Source organism: Aquila chrysaetos, chromosome 4, assembly GCF_900496995.4.
Source record: "Aquila chrysaetos chrysaetos chromosome 4, bAquChr1.4, whole genome shotgun sequence".
NCBI lineage: Eukaryota > Metazoa > Chordata > Aves > Accipitriformes > Accipitridae > Aquila > Aquila chrysaetos.
In genome coordinates, this window is record NC_044007.1 from 66,050,005 (window position 1) to 66,070,905 (window position 20,901).

At 45.6% G+C, this 20,901-nt stretch overlaps 1 protein-coding gene across 3 annotated transcripts in view; it reads right to left on the reverse strand.

The window, feature by feature from the left end:
- The window catches only part of RIPOR2 (RHO family interacting cell polarization regulator 2), a 69,636-nt gene that overhangs the window by 10,300 nt on the left and 38,435 nt on the right, over positions 1-20,901 (reverse strand). The window contains exons 7-16 of one of the 3 annotated variants that reach the window (XM_041123029.1): positions 18,115-18,264; positions 17,114-17,177; positions 12,855-12,898; positions 11,344-11,469; positions 10,177-10,325; positions 9,008-9,137; positions 8,303-8,449; positions 6,251-6,940; positions 3,036-3,106; positions 1,479-1,647 (exon numbers count right to left, since the gene is read on the reverse strand). In XM_041123029.1, coding sequence (XP_040978963.1) covers positions 1,479-1,647; positions 3,036-3,106; positions 6,251-6,940; positions 8,303-8,449; positions 9,008-9,137; positions 10,177-10,325; positions 11,344-11,469; positions 12,855-12,898; positions 17,114-17,177; positions 18,115-18,264 — 1,740 coding nt within the window. Of the gene's footprint in view, positions 1-1,478; positions 1,648-3,035; positions 3,107-3,469; positions 3,655-6,250; positions 6,941-8,302; positions 8,450-9,007; positions 9,138-10,176; positions 10,326-11,343; positions 11,470-12,854; positions 12,899-17,113; positions 17,178-18,114; positions 18,265-20,901 lie in introns of all 3 variants that reach the window. The other 2 variants (XM_041123028.1, XM_030011878.2) reach the window with 2 other exon arrangements.

The window sequence follows — 20,901 nt, forward strand, 5'->3', positions numbered from 1 at the left end:
GGGAAGGGAGGAAAAGGAGTCATTGAACCAAAAAAAACCTCAGAAGAAAACAAAAACCTCTAAAACACCTGGCACCTGAAGAAATACAGTGGCAAATTCATTGCTGGGAACAATAGGATCTCCTTAACTTCAAAAGTTTTTTGTCTCTGGGATATTTTATGGTCCTGGTTGATAGGCATTGTTGCTTATATCTTTAACAGCTACATCCAGATATAGGCACTTGAGTATCCAAGCAGCCATTTGCATAAGTAATTTCTGATTTATACACTCTGCAAAGCTAAAGGAATCCATCATCATAAGCCTTAAAAGAATAGCCAGAAAAGAATATTAGTCTGACTTTTGCATAACATAGGCTGTGGACTTTCAGGCCATACATGCCTGGAGGCAGGCCACAGGTCGCTTTTTCTCCACTCCCTTTCAGCTCTGATCAACTACCCAGGTGCCTTTATTAATTTGGTGCTTTCGTCTTGCTAACACTCCCTGCTGCTGACACCTGCATTTTCTTCAGCAGTCCGTGTAAATATTGTTCATATCAAATCTGCTCAGTGTGTGGACATAGTTCAAGCTTGCCTCCCCCAACTGCATATATACTGTGTACTCTTGTACAAAGGAAAAAAAAAAAAGCTTTTTTTTTTTTTTTTTTGGCTTTTAAAAGCCAAAAACCTCCCTTTTTCTCATACTTGTGAGTCAGCCCAGTGTCCAGCTCAGCACTAAAGGTGCCGGAATCAGGATCACTCTGCATTGCTTCAGTTGGCCTTTGGGAAAATAAAGCGAATTATATGTAAGGTGGAAGAATCAAATAATTGCAAAGAGGAAGCTGCAGTATGTTTTGATTCATTGGGAAACCCCTGATGCCCTTTCTTGCTGAAGTGGCTTGCTGGAGGTTTAAAATCACATTGGCTGTGCTTGGGGTCTGAAAAAAAAAACCAACGCTAAAAGGTTGTGCTAGTTAGTCGTGAGCACGAACAGACCATTTTGGTGTCCCGAGGGGCCCGTCGCGCGCCGCCTTCACCGCGTGCGTCGCAGACAATCTCTCCAGCTCACACGCAGAAATTCGTTTCTGCTCTTGAACATCGCAGCCTCGCCTGGGGCTCGGCTAAAACAGTGGGTTTACCTCGGAAGACGTGGGCTGCCTTAACCGGGGACCGATCTCATTGACCACCTCCCGGCAAAGCCAGCGGGTATTTGTAACCCAGAGCAGGGGCTGCCCCTGCCGTCGTGCTGCCGCCCGTCGGCCTCGCCGGGATGCAAAAACTGCCCCGTGGTTTGCACACACCAGCTCTGCTCCCAGACAGGCCAGGACGGAAAAGATGGAGGCTCTTCCGGCGTCACCTTCGCCCCAGCATGGCGGCCGTCCCGGCCCTGCGCTCCCGCCAGCGGCGCTGACCTCGCCAGCCTGCTCGTACCCCACGCCGCGTGCCCCGCGGGGAAGATTTCTTTTTTAAAATATATGCCCTAAACGAGCCGGGCCCCAGTACCTGAATGAGCTGCGTGCAATACTGCAAGTGCTTAACTACGGTTATATCGAGGCTGTCGTTCCCGGTGGTCAGGGGCAGGGGGCTGCCGGCCACGCTGGTGCCCACACCCGTGTCCTCGGTGAGAGCTTCGCTCAGGTGGCCTCTGGCTTCGGGGTGCTCCGTCCTGTAACTGGGGAGGGACGAGGGAGGTGAGCTGGGGTCGGGGGGGGGGAACCGACCGCTGCCGCCGCGGACACGCACGCAACGCTCACGCAAGGCGACGAGAGCAACGAGCGCGGCAGGAGAGCGGAAAAAGCGGCCAGAAACCTCGCGATGAACACATCATATCGCAAAGGAGCGGCGCTGCCCCGGCGGGGGGCTTGTACCCACCGAGGGGACGGCTCGCTGCCCGCTGACCGGTTTGCCTCGAGCGACCCAACGCCCTCAACGGCAAAAGCCTTTTCAACCGGCGGCTGCGATGACGGTTTTCTCCCGTCTCTTGGTGAAAATCGTCCCCCTCATCGCTCTGGATTAAGCGCCGTTACAATTTGTGCCAACCCAAGCACCGAGCTGCTAAGAAGAGCTCTGTGCTTTCCGTGTCCAAATCTAACGCTCGTTGCAGAAGGAAAGGAAAACCGCTGCCGCAGTAAGAGACATGATGTTTTCATGCGCTGTTTTAGGCACAATGTGTACAGCTTGCTTTGTTTCTGTAAGAGCGTAAAGCTAGTCTCACCGTGATTTAAATCATTATTATTTCCAACATTGCCATGTTGCACAAATGGTCCTGCCTGTCTTTAAATGCAAAGCCCGAGGTCAGTCCCCAGGTTGCAAGTGTATTTGGCTGCAGGTTCAGAAGTTTCAACACTTGCAACCTTCACACTGAGTCACACGCACATCTAAAAATGGAAGCGGGAATCTACACTGTCTCACTGTCTGGGGATGAGCCAGAGGGGAAAAAAAGAAATTTTAACTTCTACTTCAACTTAAATGATTTTAGTTGCTTATAACTAACTTAAATTTTTGCTGCTAATGTTAAATTTATGCTGAAGTGCCTGGTTAGAGCCAGATCTTTAAATCAACACAGACTGAACTGAGCTCAGAGTGCCAGTTTAGCAAGCAAGCAACATGATTTTCCAAGTTTTTCTTCCCACCAAGTCTTATTCCGGAAAGAGGCTATGCAGTGAGATGATGGGAACTGCATCGTGGTTGCTTGTTTGCATTCAAAATCGTTCTAAACAGGCCACGATAATCTGCAAGAAGTATAGCTCCCTGGTTGGAAAGCGTAGGGTACAAGGGAACCATGTTCTTTTCTTTTTTTCCGGCTCTAGTGCCGCTTACATGCCTGCTGGGCATCGTGTCAGCTCCGAGGATGCAAACATGCTTTTAGGATTGAATGAAACACAGCATCTTAAGGTCACACGACAATGGCAGACCACAGCACAAACACCACAGCTTTTTTTTTTTTTTTTTTTTTTTTTTTTTCTCAGAAAGACCAAAAGTGATGAAAGAAGGGCAGGTAACACGCAGGGCCATGAACAGAGTACCAGTCATCACTCTTACATTCCAAAGGAAACCTACACCATGCTGCTTAAATCTGGCCCTGTGTTACTGTTACTGACAAGCTTAATCCACTGCAAAGACTCATTCGGCTAGAGAGAAAAGACAAAGGGAGGGGGGAAAAACCACAGAGGAGTTAGTAATTACATCCAAGGAAAGCCAGGTCCAAACCTATGTCAAGGAAGAGGCTCTGCCAGTATTGATGTCAGCTTAATTTAATTTACCCTTCTCCTTTGGAGGACAGATTGCGTATATTTGAACAGGGAAAAAAAAAAATGATCCTGGAAGCTAAAGATTTTGTATGCAGCAGCCACGGGGAACCCTCTGACCCTATACACTCATCAAGGATTAGTCAGTCTTCCTTGAATAATGTGTGCACCGGGATCCCCTGTTAGCGACAAAGAGCTAGGGTATCAGTTTGGCGTAAGCACAGCTGGCAGTTACTACAAACTTACCTATTCTTCTCAATCTCAGTATCTGAAAATACTGAGTCTGCACCTCCTCCACCATTACAAACCTCCACACCACCACCATCCTCATCATCAAAGTCAGAGGTGTTCAGGAAATCAAAGCTTTCTAAAGCACTTTCAACTGTTAGACTTAAACTGGAGGACCTGCTTCGGCTTACTGCTGGCTTGCACTGCAAAGGCAGAACGAACCAATGAAAACCCCAGATATTAGCTACTACTGAAAGAAAAGAAAAAAAAGGATAAAGCTTAAAACTTTCAAATTCTTCATTTTATTTTTAAAACTTCATTTTATTGGGTGTTTCATTTCAAACCTTCATATTCATAGCATATACAAGCAAAGCCTGAGAAGTGGAAAACCCCTTCCATTCCTCCTCCCCTCCCCATCCTACCCCCTCTCTTCCCCAAAGGAAAACCCTCAAAGGCAAAATTTGATGTGTTTTATAGAAACGAGAAGAACGTCTTGAATCCAAGCGACGCAGCTTTCGGCGTCCTCCAAAAGGAGAGACAGCAGTTAACGCACTGGAAGTTGAAAGGGGAAGGCACGTTCCATAATTGCTGTTCTAGCTACAGAAGCCAATTTATACATATCCAATGGCACTATCGGATTTATTCCAGATGTAACTCCAACGGACCTTGACGAGTAATGAATTTGGTCCCATATCTGCAGATTTATTCATGGGATGAGAGGACTTTTGTGGCCTTCGAAGCCACATGGCTTATCAAGGAAAAGCTAATCAGGTATCAGATTCCTAGATGACAAGGAAAGTCAGTGTTGTAACTTGGAAATTAACAGGGCTAGAGAGGGGGGAAGCCATCCCATCTTGCTGCTGGGAAGAGATGTGACAGAAACCTTGGTGTTGCTGTAGGAAGTATCAAAGTCCCTGGTCTCACGTGGTGATTCATCCAGACATGCCCACAGAGCTGCTTCCCGGGTCACCTTGCAGGATCAGAAGTAACTTGAGGGATCACCTCCGCTGGTTTGTGCAATGACTTCAACACCTTTAGCACTACGTGATTATTTGATCAGAAACAGGCAGGAGCCACCGGTGTTGTTACACAAGCCACATCTTCCAGTCCCAGGCAGGAACCAGGACTTTGTCTGGTTGTAGAAAGAAATGCCTCCGTGTTCAGACTCGGCACTGGCTCCTATAGAGCTGAGGGGGCTTGGAGTTCTGTTTCCAATGCATTTGCACACAATATTAATGCTATAATGGTCATATGTTAGCACTTAGGATGCTTGATTCCTTAAACCGACCGTACAGGCATAAGCTGATCGAACGCACTTCCCAACACATCTGTGACACAGGTGGGTGCTGTATCCCACTGCTTCTGCAGCACCGATGGTTTTAGCTACCATTTCTTTCAGGGCTGGTAGTGCAGCTTCGTCAGGCAAAAGCAAAGAGCAACATGTGGGCTTCTCCTTTTCTCTGCCCATCTAATATGGCCAAGAGAGATTTCTTCAGCCAGAGCTGGATTACAGCTCAACCTTTTTCCATGGGGAGCCCCGCACGGCTGCTGGCGATGCTGAGTGCTGCAAGCTGATCAATAGGCGACGCGCAGACATAAGCAGATCTGGAAGAGGTCTCCTTCTGCAGCGTGCAGGAATCCTGTCCGCACATGTCTGTCCTCTCTCTCCCCCTTCCCATGTCTGTCCCTTTGTAACTTCTGATGGTAGTAGTGTAAATAAACAGTCTCCATTGTCCTTCTGCTGTCTGGATAGTTGACCTCTTTGTACAAGCTGCAGAGCAGCCACAAAGTTAAAAAATAATAGCAATGGTAACTTTGCCTGCTTGAACCTCCTTGGGAAATAGTGCAAGAAACAGGGGCTGCAGGCTGTCAAAAAAGTACTTAACTACACCAATGGAAACAAGGTTGTTAACAAAGTTTCTTCGTAAAAAGATAATGCTGAAGGACAAATGCTTCCCTCCTTCCTCCTCAGCCATGTTTTTGCATGGTGAGGCTTAAATGACTAGCAGACCAACGTGCATATGAATATGAAGCATTTGAAATGATTATTTCCCATATAATACTCTTTGCACAGTAATGTGTCATGAGTTATTATCCACGGGCAAGATACGAGTCACAGTGATCAGCAGTAAACGTATTAACAACATACATGCAAACCCCTTTTCTTCTTTCTAATTTTCAACACTTTCTGTCCATCCTGGTGTAATGACAGGATGTCTCTCATTTTAAAAATTGATGGGGGAAAAAGGAAAAGGCTTGGAAGAAGCCCTAGGTGACGTGGGGATGGCAACCTTCAGTGATACTTGTGCTTCTAAATCCTTTTGGCAATTTAGAAAATTCAGCTTCTATGGCTACAAGGCCTGATCCTCAGCTGGTGTAGTTTTGCACAGCTCCACAGAGTTCAGGGGTAGCATGCTAAAGTACAGCCACTGAGGACGTGACCCATAGATTTCAAAGGCAGAAGGTTGGCTATAATCTGATCTCCAGTATGGCACAAGCAACGGGTTCATAAGTAGTTTCTTCAGAGAAGGGTATAATTTAATTACCCCTCTGCCATTGCACCTTTTTCTCTTTCCCCCAGGTTTCGAGCAGATTAAAAGATCCATCGCTTGAGGATACAAGGCTACGCTAAGCACATTGCCGGCAGAAGTTTCAAAATGCAACACTGTGAAAGGGTGCTCCAAGCAGGAGCAAATCTACTGCTACTGAGGAATTTTACTGATCTCCAAAAACCCTACTTTGATGTTTGCGAGGAAGGGGAGGAGATTCTACCCGCTCATTTTTCGGAAACGTACTCACTTTTAGGATGTCATCTAGATGCATCACTTCTTGGTCCAGGTCCTGAAACTCTTTATACTGCTCTTTGTGTGGCTCAAGAGCTAAGAGAAGCCCTTGCAAGGCTTCTTCAATGCTTCCATCGAGATAAGACTTATATCCTTCTGATTCCCCACTAATCGATCCCTCACACGGCAGCCTCTCTGGGGTCATGGGTGCCTCTGCTGACGTAAGCCTTTTTACCAGCTGCTTCGTGATGTTGCCCTCATAGGTATCCAGCTCCACAGGCTTGAGCTCTGAACCTTCATCCGTGTCCTGCAGGAGAGACACCGGGACGCTTGTTTCGATAAAGACGTGATCGCTCCCAGCATCAGAGGGTTTTTGGCAAACTTCAGGAGCTGCCCTTGGGGCGGTCTTGCTCTCAACCACCGCTCCTTCTCCCTGGGACGGCAGGTCCTTGGGCTCAGCGACAGAGTCTCTGCGGGAGTCGCTGCTGCTGCAGTCCAGGCTCGAGCTCTTGGAGGACTTGAGAGCTCGGTGCTGGGTGGGGGTCGCAGTGATGTCGGGGCTGGAGCTGACGTGGGCAGAAGAGGACTCTGCCGAGTTGGCAGGGGGCACGCGGTCTTCATAAGGCAGGTCGCCAAAAGTGAAGGAAAGAGGCCGCTTCTCGGTGGTCGCCGTACCATTAAAAAAGACGTCGTCTGGCAAATTCGACTGAAAAGGTAAGAGAGAAAGAGAGAAAATGTTTTTCACGCAGCACTGGAAAGAGAAAAAAAACCCAACCAACCAGTATGTGCCCAGGAAAGAAAAATGAAAGGAAAAAGATTAAAGAAGCATCCTAGACTTGAGAGATGGGAAAAATATTTCAAATCCAACTTCTGCTTTCATCTGGCATGGCTCCTGATTTCAGCAGGAAAACTGCTGGAAAACTTGGGCTCAGCACCTCTCTGGTAAGCAGAGAGCTCTGGGGAGCGAGTCCCAGAACAGAGACCCAAAATTTGCTCGTCCTACCAGATTCCATCAGAGAGCATTTCCAGTGCACTGCTCTAGTTCCTGCAGCATGTCTCTTTTTAATGGGGTTGTACTTAAGCCACCTTGTCTGCATTTTCCTACCTGTTACAGATTTCTGTTGTATTTATTTTCTGACTTCTACAGTAGCAACCCCTACAATTTAATACAGTTTGCTCCAAAAGTTTCTCTAGTGTCACGGCATTTTAATGGTGATATTACTATGCTATTTATTCTCTGTTGAAAGTATGTTCAGCATGTGGCATGGATCTCTAATAACTGTTGAACGTGAGTTACATAGGAGTCCTGTTCAACATGACTTTCTGCTGAAATGAAACAGAAGAATTGCGTGGTGGTGTATTGACCAGGACATTGATCATTTAAGAAGCAAAACCAGCATATACAGACCCAAAAATGATCACAGCATATACAAATGTTCACCTCTCTGACTGACCTATGGGGAAAAATCACTATAAAAGTCACAACCGGCCTATCTGACCTACAAATCTTGCTTTGTTATGTGGCCCGCTCAGGGATATGCACAGCACAGATGAAAGGCAACTACTATTTTGCTGACAATTTTCTGGAAAGAACTGTAGGCATTCACATGTTGGTAAGGTGCATAAGGTTAAAGTGCCCAAAACTTGCATCTTTTTCCCCAGCACTATTAGCAGCTTTTTTCCCTACAAATAATTATACTCAAAGGTTTATTTCTTCTTTCCCTCAACATGGGTATGCTTTTAGCATCTGAAAGTCATGTTACTAGGCAAATGTATAACATCAATCAGTGTAGCAGGCGACAGGCTATTTTTAAGAATACCGTGTTGGCTTGTATTCCTGCCCTGCTCTCTGCCCACAGATAGTTGGCTTCTGATCATTATCCCTGTAGAAACCCAAAGGAATTTTGATTTAACGCAAGCAGCATGGGCTCACAGTCATGTTCTCCCCTCTAATCAGTCAGCAAAATGAGTGAGTTACAACAGAGAGCAACACATGAAGCATGCGTGGGAATGGAGATGCCACATGGGGACCGAAAAAATCCTTCACCAAACAAAAACCAGGACTCACATATAGCTCTAGCCCTGCTTTTGGGCTTAGCCTGAGCGATGGCAGGTCACTAAAAGAGCGACTGCGACGAAGCTTGTCAAAGAAAGTGTCTTGCAGAGCATCTAAGATTGTCAACTTTGGCCTGTCTTGCAGGGGATGCAGCCATTTCTTCAACAGTTAAAGCAAAGAGGGTGTGAGGAAGGGCAAGTTAAATGAATGCTTTGTAGCAGAGTACTAAATTACAGGCAGGGGATGTAGCACTTGTAAAATTCGTATCTGTACAGATGGCCTACTCAGTTTATACACAGTCCTGATTAAGCATTCAGAATTTGATACATGCAAAATGTAGGAGCACCCTGTGAATATCTTCAGTATAGGGGCAAATTTTATCATGGGATATGTTAAAAATACTAGTGGTATAATGGTTGTTCAACTACTGTTACCAAATGAAGACACATTTTATAAAGATTATTCAAGTATTACAGCAGTCAGGCAAGAAGAATAGGTATGCAATAATTGGCCACATAGATTCAAAGATGCCAGGATCATAGTCACCTTCTTTTAGGATTAGCAGCTAGGAATGCTCTTGCTTTATAAGTATTTGTAAGGGTAACCTGCTCGAACTGGAGAAAAAAAGCTTAGACGTGTAAAGCAATGAAGTGTTTGCAGTGTTTGAACTGCTCTAGGGCTCCTCATTACATAAACATGAAGCTGAACAGAGCTTACAAAGAATGAGTGGTCCTTGAAGGTTGGTGTTTCAGGGGTGCCTTGGCTGTACATGGACATTCTCCTCTGGAGAGCAGATGCCTTGCTCACGTTTCCTGTGGACGGGGTCAAGTCTTCAACATCAAAGGGGCTATGGACACAAAAGTAGAGAAAAAAAAAAGGTTGTTAGGCTGAGCGAGAAGGACTTTCAGGTCCATGGAAGGGATTTTTGAAAAGGTGGTTTATTAGCACATCAAAACCCAGAGGTAGCAAGTTTTTTAACAGAAGGGTTTAAAAGAAAATGTTGTTAATTAGACAGCAGGCTCACAAATGTGGTTTTCAGTTCTGATAAAAGTGTTCTGCTCTCAGAAATCATTTATATAGTGTAGTCTGATGTTATTCTTCTCACATGAAAAGTATTCTTGGATTTGAGTTGCCAAGTGTCACACATACTAATGAGAAAGGTGCTCTGCTATTAATAGAGCTGTTGCGTTATAAAGGAAACCAGTAGCTGTTATTGCTGTCTTCATGTTTATTGCATTACAAGAAACAGCATACATGACTGTAAAAGTTAAATGCATCGATGCTTCTTCAGAAGTGACATTTACCTATTTCATTAAAATATAGTGAGAATTGGGTTTGAATCCCTACACCATCAGCTTACCTATGCTGACCAATGCAGACAGACAACGCTAGAGATTTCCCACCACCCTCATGGTGTATGAAGCCCTTAAAAGCCAGCTTTTAAAGATGGGCCAACTTCTGTACTTGGCTATGCTAGCATAAATCCAGGGCAACTCCACTGAACTTTACACTAATATTAAAAAATTTTAATGAATATATGAGCACTCCGTTATGTCCGTTTTTTGGGCCTGGGGAAGAAGCATATGCTTTAGGCAGTTCTGTGATCTCTTATCACTATCTGTTTCACATGTCTCGTAATGTCAGTACTTACCAAAACTAATTTAACAGCTGAAACTAGGCACAACCCCATTTGCCACAGGTAACACAGGGAACCTGTGGCTGACCATGAGTCACTTTTCATCTCCCAAACTTGTGCCGCAATTCCTTCCCCATCTGCCTCAGCAGGGAGCAAGATGGAGAGAAGAGACTACATGGATGGACCTTTTCTCTTTAGCTGAATTTTTATGGCTGCTGGACCCAGTGACCAACCAACCAACTCTACTTACTACCAGGTGATTTCAAGGTTCAGCTTTATTGTGCCAAGGTCGTTAATGTCTACCGCAACCACCTGAGGCCGAGCCGCAAACAGGTCTTTTGTTTCACAGGTAACACTGCCCACAAGGATATGAGTAGCAAGTCCTTTGACTTCCGTGACCTGTAAGAGACAAGAACAGGATATCTAGGACCACACAAGGCATTGCAATCCTTAATTACAAGGCAATGGGTTTGCTTTTCTGGCCTGGACCCCTTCCTAAAAGGCTTCTAAAATACGACCATGTTTGTTGCATCTTCGTAACTTAGGGGAAAATTCAGATTTATTATTTTTTTAATAAATGCATAGTTGCATATGATCACGCTTCAATGTTTTCTCTATGTTTTTACAGGTGTCAGAAGAGAACAACCATGCTGGCTCAGACCAAGGGGCTATCTGACCTTGTATTTGGTCTTTTGCAGTGACCATAAGCAGAGCCCAAGGCAAGAGTAGGAAGAGGGAGAGCATATTGGATGTTTTCCTGTCTAATATTCTCTCAGCAATTGCCAATTTTCATGTCACGCAATCTCCGGATGTGGCTGGCCTACTTAGTAATTCCCAAGGGAGCCCTATTCTACGTATTTGTCTCCTGTAACTCTGGGGCGACGAGGGGATGGAGCAGTGATGGAAAGACTCCAGTTTAGGAGGAAAAGTCGCTGCCGATTGCTAGGAGTTGCAAAAATTCTTTCCCTGGGGGACAGGCCATGGAATCAGAGGGACTTTCATAAAGAAATTTTGGGAACTGCTGTGCTCTAGGAAGCTGCCAAAAAGCCAGAGTGGTTTTTCTACGCGCCTCCATCTCACTGCGAGCAAAAACCTCGCGGCGCTGCTACCTCACAGTGTAGCACTGCTGTTGTGCGCAGGGTGATGGGACTGGACCTCAGGGCTGTTCCAGCTTATGCCCAGCTGGCCCTGTGTGTGTTCAGATGAGAGCCCTCTGTATTTCTCCAGATGAGCAGATGCTGCTCTCTAGATGGAACAATACTATAGCACTTCATTCTAGTAGGTGTGTTGGAAATACTAATGATGGCTCATTTCCAAAGAGTTTAATGATCCGCTGCTGCATTTTTGCTGATGGTGCATGAGAAGGCAGCTTCTTGACTCCTGCCTTGCTTGCAGGCAAAGGAGTTAGCAGGCGTACCTTAATGGAGATCAGTCCAACGATGAGAGGGAGGAAAACCATTTCTTCTCCGTCCCAGCTTTGCTTGCCATTCACTTCTATTTTGCCTTTCAGCTTCCACCGCTGGCGACCGTAACGCATGAAAATCTGAAAAAAGGTAAATCCTCTTATTTTCTTGAGAAATCTGCTCTCAGGATGCACAAATATCAGAAACAGAACCGGGGAAAGGGTCTGAAGTAGGCTGGAAGAGTTAGTGGTGTAGGTGCCGCCCTTCTGCTCCCCATCGAGCCGGAAGGGAAGGGTCTGTCCTGCAGGATCTCTGCCTCTCGGCATTCCTAATCGCTCCTTTTGGTAACGTACCCTTCGCCCCAGCTTTCACCTTCGTGTAACTAGATGACTCATAACGAAGAAGCTGCAGGAGTTTTAACCCTTTTACAGGGAAAGTGGCAGTGGCGGGGGGGTGTAGGGGAGATTTAGGAGAGCAGGATGAAAGCCCCCGTGGCCTTTCCTAACATCTACAGCTTGCTGGAGCTGGGGAGGGGGTAGGTGAGATTTTGGCCATCCCTCATCAGAGGTCTCCCCAGCTGCAAGACTTTGGCCGGCTGGTGATGGGGAACGGATGAGACCCCCAGTGCAGTAACACAATCTGAAGAACAGCAAGACGATTTGGGGCTGCGGGTCTGGCTGGGAGAGACCTGCACCAACTGATGGGCCCCGCAGAGGAAAGCGCACGCTGCTTGCAGGCGTGACAGCAGCAGGAGAGATTTGTCACGGGGAACGAGAGTGGGAACAAATGAATCGACGATCAAGACAGCTGGGAAGTACAAGCTGGGGGGGATCCGTTATCAAGCTGCTGCGAATTTCTTGCAGGGTTAGCTCTGTTCTGGAGAGAGCTGGAGGCTTTTATTTTAATCCATCTCTAATTAAACTGCTCTTGATGTTCTCCACTGGAACGCTGCAGTGACCGGAGGTCCTGATGCAGCCTCCCAGCAGGTAACATCTGGGTCTCAAGAAATGGTTATTCTGTGTCTTTCCGCTACTCTGCTTTACGATGAAGTAAAGTCTAAACATTCAGTAAAGGATGCTTGCAAGGACTTGTTCAATTTGCTCTATGTGCATGGGATGGGGCATACGCTTTTTTTTCCAGGGGAATTAGAAACATTTGTCACGAATAAGACATGAGAAGCATGCCCTCATTCCAGGAGACACTTAAAAAATATGGGGGCTTTGCCTGTGGGTCTGGGGGGGTGTTTAAATTTAATTTTTTAAAATAATAAAAAAAAAAAGGGCATGTAGTTCTTCGAATAGCCATCATCCAGTGCTCTGAATGTAATTTTCAGGTCTTCTGACAGGTGTCCTGACCTAGGCAGACATGAAGAGAACTCCAAGGTTTTTCAGAGCCTATACAGGAGAAATAATAGCTGTTTCTCGGGGTGCTGATGCGAAAAGGCCTTATTCACCACGATGTAAAAACCAGCAGAAACCTGCCATTCTTTTGCTGTTAAACAAACCATAAACCGACGCAGACGTACCTCGTACTGATCCCCCGGGCAGAGCCGAGCGAAGCCAGCCAGACCTGAGAAGGAAAGACACAGAGGGGCTGTGGGAGGGCACGGGCTGCCGAGCGCAGCGGTTCCCGGCACTGGGGTGCACTGGGGTGCACTGGGGTGCAGTGGGGGGGCCCGGGGCCGCCGTGCTGGGACAGGAGCGGGTGGCATGGCAGCCCCCCCACCTCAGCCCGCACAGCCGCTCTGCCGGGAGGTGTTTGTAACCCCCCCTCTTACTGCTGCCTCCGCACCCAACACTAACCCCAGCAGCCACCCCCCCCCAATCTTAATTTTCTTTCTTTTTTCTTTTTTTTGTAGAAAATTCATTGGGTTGTGGTTTCTTGCATATGGAAGATTTGTGCTTTCCAGCTTTTGTTTTCCTACAAGAGCTCAAAGTTTCCTTTTCTATAATAATTATAGAAAAAGAAGAAACAGCTTCCTGATGTCATCTGGTTTCAGAAACTCAGCTTAACGCCCTTACTATCATGAAGTGTAGGCGAGCTGCTTACCATGTAGTGCTTGCTGCTTAACACTAATCAGAGCGAGCTATACATTTTAACACAGATTCCTTTTTAGTACATCTTAATAGAGACACAGCAACTGAGGGGCTCCTTCTGCTTGGCATTTCCATAACGTTATCATTCCCATACTAGCTGAGTATCTTTCAATAGTAAGTACATCACAAAACATGACTGACATCTGTAACAAGATTTATCCCATCTTTCCCCAGAGGAGCAGAAGTAGCGCAGCAAAGCACTTGTGGTATATGTTTGCTTGATTTTTTTTTTTTTTTTTTTAAATTTTATTTTTAAAGGTAGGACACGATGATGCTATTTCTATACTGGCACTGTGCATATGAAATGAAAGTTTCCTGAGGGACTATGCTGAAATCCCAGAGAAGTTACTGTCCCTCTCCTGGCCTTGCGACCTGCTCTTCTACACGATTCAGCTGGTTGTTTTTCATTAACCTAACCATCTCCCTCCACAGAGGGAACCTCTCCTTTCTCACAGATCTCCTCAGTAGGTAGCTATTGCACTTGCTGTGGTATAAAAATTTACCCATCTTTGCCCGGGTAAGCCTAAAACTATGCCTCTAGCGTTGCAATGCCCAAAGAAACCATCTTGAGGACACACACAAAGGCTGTGGCAGAGAAAGGAATGAAAACAAACTCGCTGGGGTCTTTGGGCTGCATTTACCTAAAACGCCATGACTGAACTTATATGGGTGTGTTAAAATCAAGGCAAGGATGATGAACCCTAGTGTTGGCTTTATCTACCAGGCTGAATTAGTCCTGCTAGCTGGACTGTAGGAGCAACTAGATCCCTGCACACAGTCATGGCCTGTCCCCATGATCTGCTGATCCTCCTCTTCCATTTCTTTGACGAGAAAAGAGTTTTCTTCGCTCATCTTACTGTGTAGCAGAACGGAGAGGCCCTTGCACAGAGCTCATATTACCAATTCCTTTCAAATTTATTTACTGTTTATAAATAATTTAAGCTTACTAGCACTCCACCGCTGCTTCTCTCTCCCCAGGCATGCTTTTATAAGTGAATTTGATCTCTGCTGGGACACATCACTGAAAGTATCTGAGGAAAATAAAAGGTCCTTTCTTTGCTCAGTGGATGGGGTGGGAGGGTGAGGAAACAGAGCTTAAAACTCCACATGGACATCGTCCGAGGCCGGGGTCTGTGAGCGGTGACTGGCCCAACCAGGCTGGCCAAGTCTCTTCAGCCTGATGAAGAGGGGGCTAAGCGCCTGATCACAGGGGATAAGTACTTTCATAGGAAACAACTTTTTGGTAACTGAATGGCTTTTGGGGACTAAATGCCTGGCAAGAGCCAATGGCTCTATCGTACCATTTCAAATGTCACGCCTTTGTAAAAGCACTGGGCTTGTAATGCAGATGGAATTGGAGATTGTTCCTGGGGTGTCAGCATAAGTAATTAGGGGATAGGGTCAGTACGTAAGTAATTAGGGGATAGGGTCAGTACGTGGCTGCGGTAAGGTGGCAGGGCCACCTGAAGCTCACGCAGCATGTACAGCCCCACTCGTGTGCAGGATGCTGGACACGTGGACTGTGGTTGCCGGTGCTGGGCTCCACGCTGCAAAGCCCCTGGTGCGTCAGGCCAGAGTATTGCTCTCCCTGTGTGAAACGGCCGGGCATTTCACCTCCCGCTGCCCTGGCACTCCCAACAGGTATAGGGGCACCTCCCTATACATCATAACAGGACACGCAGATTCCACAGAGGAACTTCTAAATTTCCTTGCTGGGTTTCCCTGTTTAATTTCAACAGCTGATTAATCCTGAGCACTAATCTAAGCCTGCTGGCAAGTTTATTATCTTTATTTTGAAAAATGATTAGGCTTTTTTTTTTAAATATCAGTCATAAAAACACAGTGTGGGTCCCCTGCTTCCTGACAGCACTGTGTAGGTTGGCTTGCTTTCCGTGTAAGTGACAGAGGGCACAAAATAAAAATAACTTTCACTGGAATGGCTAGGAACGGATAAGCGTTGGGGAGAGGAATGCTTTGATTTTAAATTAGATCCTAAAGTTAGCTGGATACGCTGCATGCAGTATAACTTAAGGGGGAAGCTTGCTGCGTGATCTGCAGGCTTTTGTGCTAGAGCTGTTGTGAGCTTTAGCAATAGCGATGGCTGGATTGTCCTATTGGATTCCTATTCCTAAGGAAAACTATCTAGATAGAAATCTGAGATGTCCTAATTGGAGCATACTTAATGATACAGCATTTCTCTTTGCTAATTTCTAATTTGGGCTTCTTTATGTTATGAGAACTGTGTTCAGAAGCAGCAGTTGTTTGTGGTCCGTGTTCTGCTCCTGCATGTGAGTGCAGCATCTGGCTCCTTGAGCACCCTTGAGCTTTGCTGGAGGATTTGGGCATTCAAAAGGGAAGGGGCCGGACCTCTTCAGCCCAGCCGTTTGCGATGCCATGACGCCTTCTGCAACATGTCCTGCTGTCAGGAACTGCGTGTTGCCCTGCTTTTACAGCAAGTAAGGAAACACTCCGAGGGACCTGGCCTGATGCAATTCCCTTTCCACGCTGCGTGACCTCGTGTTTCCTTCAGCGTGTCCACGCTGCAGTTCTGCTGTGGGTTTTTGTATAGAAATATCTGGTTCAGGCTCTGTGTGTCCATCTTGTAACTTTACATCTATGCATCTTTGACTACCTTTCCCGTACCTAAGAGTGGGGGCTTTAAAATGTGAGGTTTGGTGTTGTGGGGTGGAGCTAGAACTATGATTGATAGCTGCTGCACTTGTTTTCTCTAGTATGGAAGCATGGAGTAACTATTTTAACTTGATCTAGGCTAGATCATGACCATGCACTGCAACCCCTGGACACAACTAACTCACAACTGTGACAGAGCAGGCAAAAGCAAAACCCTGCATGACATCTGTGAACTCTAAAAATTCCACCAGCAACACCGTGGGTTTTTTAAATGGGTGAGATTTCAAGTGAAGAATTAAGACTGCACAAATGTTTAGATGCTGATTTTGTTTTATAGAACTATTTTCATGCCAGTGATTGAAGATCCAAAAAAGATATGCCTCCACAATCTCTTCAAGACATTTAGTCTTAAAGCAATAACAGCATGAACAATACCTAGTGATTCATCGAGGCTTCAGGTAAAACTGATTCTATTGTATTCAAACCCACAAAGTCCCCTGTCATAAAGACAAGGAATAAAACTAAAAGGTGAATGCCACCACTGAATTATCTAGGTGTTTAACTGATAAACTAACCCCAGGTCTTTGCTTTTTTCCATTTGTTCAAAAATAGTAGTCAGAATCAGCAAAAGTAAGGGACTTAGAAACAGCTGATGTCAAATTAAGAAAGTATTTAGAACTTCAGCTCCACGGGCATTCACGTAATTTCCCAGTCATCTTCTTAAAGGATTATGGAAATAGAGGCAAAAGGTACAGCAGCCTTAGAAACTGAATTGCTTTGGCTGTTGGGAGGAGTGTTTGTGGGAGGTAATTAGCCTTGGAAACAAGAGGCATCTCAGAAAATCTCTCTGTAAGCTTTGATGTTCCTAGCTCTGTGATCCTTTCCACTGGGCAGAGGTCTAAGTTGGGGGTTTGAAGGCTCAGCAATGGGTGCAGTGGGGGAAAACCACACCTATCACAAATACACGTCACGCTAGCGTGTCTCGATGCCCTCATTAACGTGCACAGAGACCGCTACTGTTCAGGGGGAAAGAAGGGAAAGGTGAAAAGGCAATTACCTTTCATCTTGATGCAAAACTCCCCCAATAGGTTTTCCAGCTCTGCTTCTATGGTACACATGTTCTGTGTTGGAAAAGAGAATAGTTGGGTCAGACAAACCCTCCTTCTGCCTTTTTTTTAAAGGTCTATTTGGAAAGAGAAGCTGCTGCTAGACAGTTGAAAGATACTTTGCAATAAAGTCAATCTGCCAGAGCCATCCTTGCTGTTTACCGAGGTCTGGCCCTAAAAATGGCAGCTACGCCTGCTCGTGCCGGAGCTGAATGTAACCCCGTGCTCTTCTTCTGTTGTGTTCTAATCCTCCTGTGGGCAGAAGGCAGTTGTGGCCCTTGAAACGTCACCTGGTCACTGCCCCAGTCCTCTCCAGCCAGGACATGTGCCAGCGGCAGCAGCTCCATGCCAGAGTGGCTCCCAGCATGGTTTTAATCTCTCAAGAAACGGGGACCACCTTAAGAAAAAAACAGACTGTGGGAGATGGGTACCGGACCCTCTCCAGTTCTTCCTTCAGATTTTGGAAGGCTGTCACAGCTTGCGCGCTGGGATGTTTGTGACATTATTAGACCCTTCTTCATATACTGCCTGTTTAATAAAACAGCTGCTGATCACAGCAAGTAAAACAGGATAGGATGCAGCAGATATCTGTATACACATGGGTTCCAGCCAACCTGCTATCCCAAAATCTGCAGGGTGGGAAGGACAGAGTTAGCATTTATGTAGGTTTGGGGCAGATTTATGTTTTTTTCTTATGCAGCAGTTCCTGGGTATAACCCTGCCCTCATAGAGCATAAACATTATTATTTCAAGGAGCTCTTTGGGCCCATGTCACCCATCTCTGTAAGTCATCAGGTATTCACCTGAAGGTGAACAAAGAAACAATAATTCCTCTTTGCTGATTTTGCTTGTAATTCTCTTATCTGGATGAAATTCTCCATGAAATCAGTGGCAAAGTTCCCGCGGCCTTCAAACAGTGTGAAAGCAAAAGACTAAACAGATGAGGATGTACCTCTGTGTACTCCTTGTAACTCCTGTTGATTTCGGTTAAACTCTCTCGAGCTGCTTTGCTGGCAGGAGACATTGCAAAGGCTTGCTTCATTTTGCTGGCACCATCACAGAGACGTCTTTGGATACAATAGGCTTCATAAAGCTCATCCACCTAGAGGGAACAACGAGGGTGTGTTGACCCAACAAAATAAAACCAACAAACAATGAAGTCATTTGCATTACAAGGAAACTCAGCCAAATTCTTAGATCCAATGGGGGCTGAGCAAATGAAGCTGTGATACTGTTACAGTCTATGAAAAAGAAACACAAGATGAAGGTAACTTCCACTGTAAAAATCTCTTTAGAGCAACACCAGGTGCTGCCAGCAATTCACCTGCTCACCCTGCATGCCTTTAACCATTGCTACTCCCTCTCCCCCGTCTGGGCTACATCCAATCGTAACAGTAAGGCAGGCATATAGCAGGCTTCTCCAATGTATTGGTGTGGAAGAGCTCTTTCAAAGAAAACTGCAACGTCTACACTGCCAAATGGGACTGGATGCGTTAAATGGCACATTAACAGGGCCAGCAATGTCTTCTGTATGGCTAACGTCAGCTGTGGATCGAGGCTGTTGCAATACTTGACTAATAGGTAGTATTGGAAGCAGGGAGTGATTTTTTTGAATTCTTGCTGCCCATCCTCCAGAAACTGGGAGTCATAGTCAGAATCAGCACAAGTAAAGGGCTTAGAAACAGCTGATGTCAAATTAAGAAAGTATTTGGAACTTCAGCCCCCCAGGCATTCACGCAATTTCCTAGTCATCTTCTTAAACTCCTTTGGCATGACTTAAGCACCCAACATTTTGTAAGCACTCTGGCAGTTTTGCAAAACCTACTCACACAGTCTGAAGTCTCACCTGGATCTACCTTCAGAGTGCAATGGATTTACATGTGTCTTATGCTTTGGTTTCCCTTTTCCCTCTGATTCCTGCACTGAATGTATACATTTACTCCATCTGAGCTGTTTGCTGGGAGTCGCTGGGAGTGGTATAGCTGGTGTGTGTGTATATATATATATATATATATATATATCAGCTGTATATAGTGGTATATATAGTGGTATATATTTATATAAATGTAATCTGCAGATACAGGAGATGTAGGTTTTCTAATCTGACTTTGTCAGGGTGAGGAGAAGGAAAGGAACAGCAGAAGCTGTCTTTTCTTTCTACTTCTAATGTCCCTGCTAAGATAGGATGATATTTGGTTTTTACCTAGAATAACACTCTTACTTTGTTATCTCTGACATCAAGCGATCACCCTGTGCCCCATGGTTGTTGTTGCTCAGTAGTGGATTTTCACAGCAGAATTTCCTTCTGTGAAAGCATCCAGCACCTTGGCTTCTTCAGTCTACGACTTTGTGTTGCTGCATTAGAGATAAGCCTGATGTGACAATCCAGGCGTGTTCCAAATCCCATTTTCCAAGCCTGCTTAACCTCTAACAAAAAGCACTGTTGCTTATTTGTTTGGAATGGGACTGGTCTTCCTGACAGCTTCAAAGCCTTAGGTCAACTTTTACAAGGCCAGCTTGGATTCCCGATGGCCGAAGCCCCTGACTTGAGGGATCTCTAACCAAAACAGGGACTGCTTTGCAAAGTGAAAGAGTTCGGCGAAGAGAAATGGAGGCACAGGTAGCATTTTGCCATTTCAAAGTTACAAAAAAAGCTTCTTGGAGTCATATCCACTCCTATTTCTCTTGCAAGTCAGCAAGCTAAAGACAGCTACTATAAATAGCTGTCACTTGGTATTTACTTCTGCCATCAGGGTGGAGCGTTAAGCCGGGGTTGATGTCTTGCCCCTGCCCATGCGAGCGCGGCTAGGGCACGCTCATCTGCCCCCCGAAATTCGTGGGGTCTGCTGCTGCACATCCCGTTTTCCTCGCTCTGCTTCCCGTACGGAGCAGCGGCGGGTAGACGGCAGAAGGCATCGCTGCGGCCCTGATTCGGTACTGCTGAAAAAGACCTTCTCTATCGTTAGAAACAAAGATGTTTCCTTACCTGCCCGAGCCCGTAAGCTTTAATGCAGCACAGCTCGGTTCCTTCTGTTTCTGTTGCTGTGGGTTACAGAAAATGAACTAATGTACTCGGCAACCTTGAGTAATACTGACCAGCGTTACCTCTTGCTTTTGGTGCTTTTCAGTCCTATTATAATCCCAGAAACCATTAGCTCTGAGCAGGCTGGAGTGGGAAGGACTTGAATGGAAATGTTCCTTAAGCACTAATTTTGCCATTCATGTTGCCAGCAAGAGAGAAGGTGGTTTGGGGAACAAAATTTCAGTCTATCACCTTATGGGGTTTTTTTTTTTTTTTGGCTCCAAGAGTAAGAGAAGTCTGAAATTAAAAGGTTTGGATGGTTTGTCATAATTGGAGCACTTCAAGCTGTGCGAACGCTTTTCAAATGACTCTCAAAAGACATTTAATCCATCAAAAATAATTCATTCTTTTGTCAGGCTCAGAAAAGCAACTAATCGCTAGCAGATATGTTTATAACTAAGAGAACACACGCCGTGGATTTTGTCCAGCTCTAAAATGTATTAGTATAAATCACAAGTACCTCTACTGAATATTGTCACCGATGTAATCAAGTGGATGTGGGCCCCAAACCAAGCAGCAAAAGCGTTAGCAGTGAAATCCAGGAATAAATCCAATCTAGCTGCTGCGTACGGTGGAGACAACTGCTGAATTAAATTACTTTCAGATGCAACTCTCTTTCTACCTATAGTTTAACAATAAGCATGCAATGAGATAGAT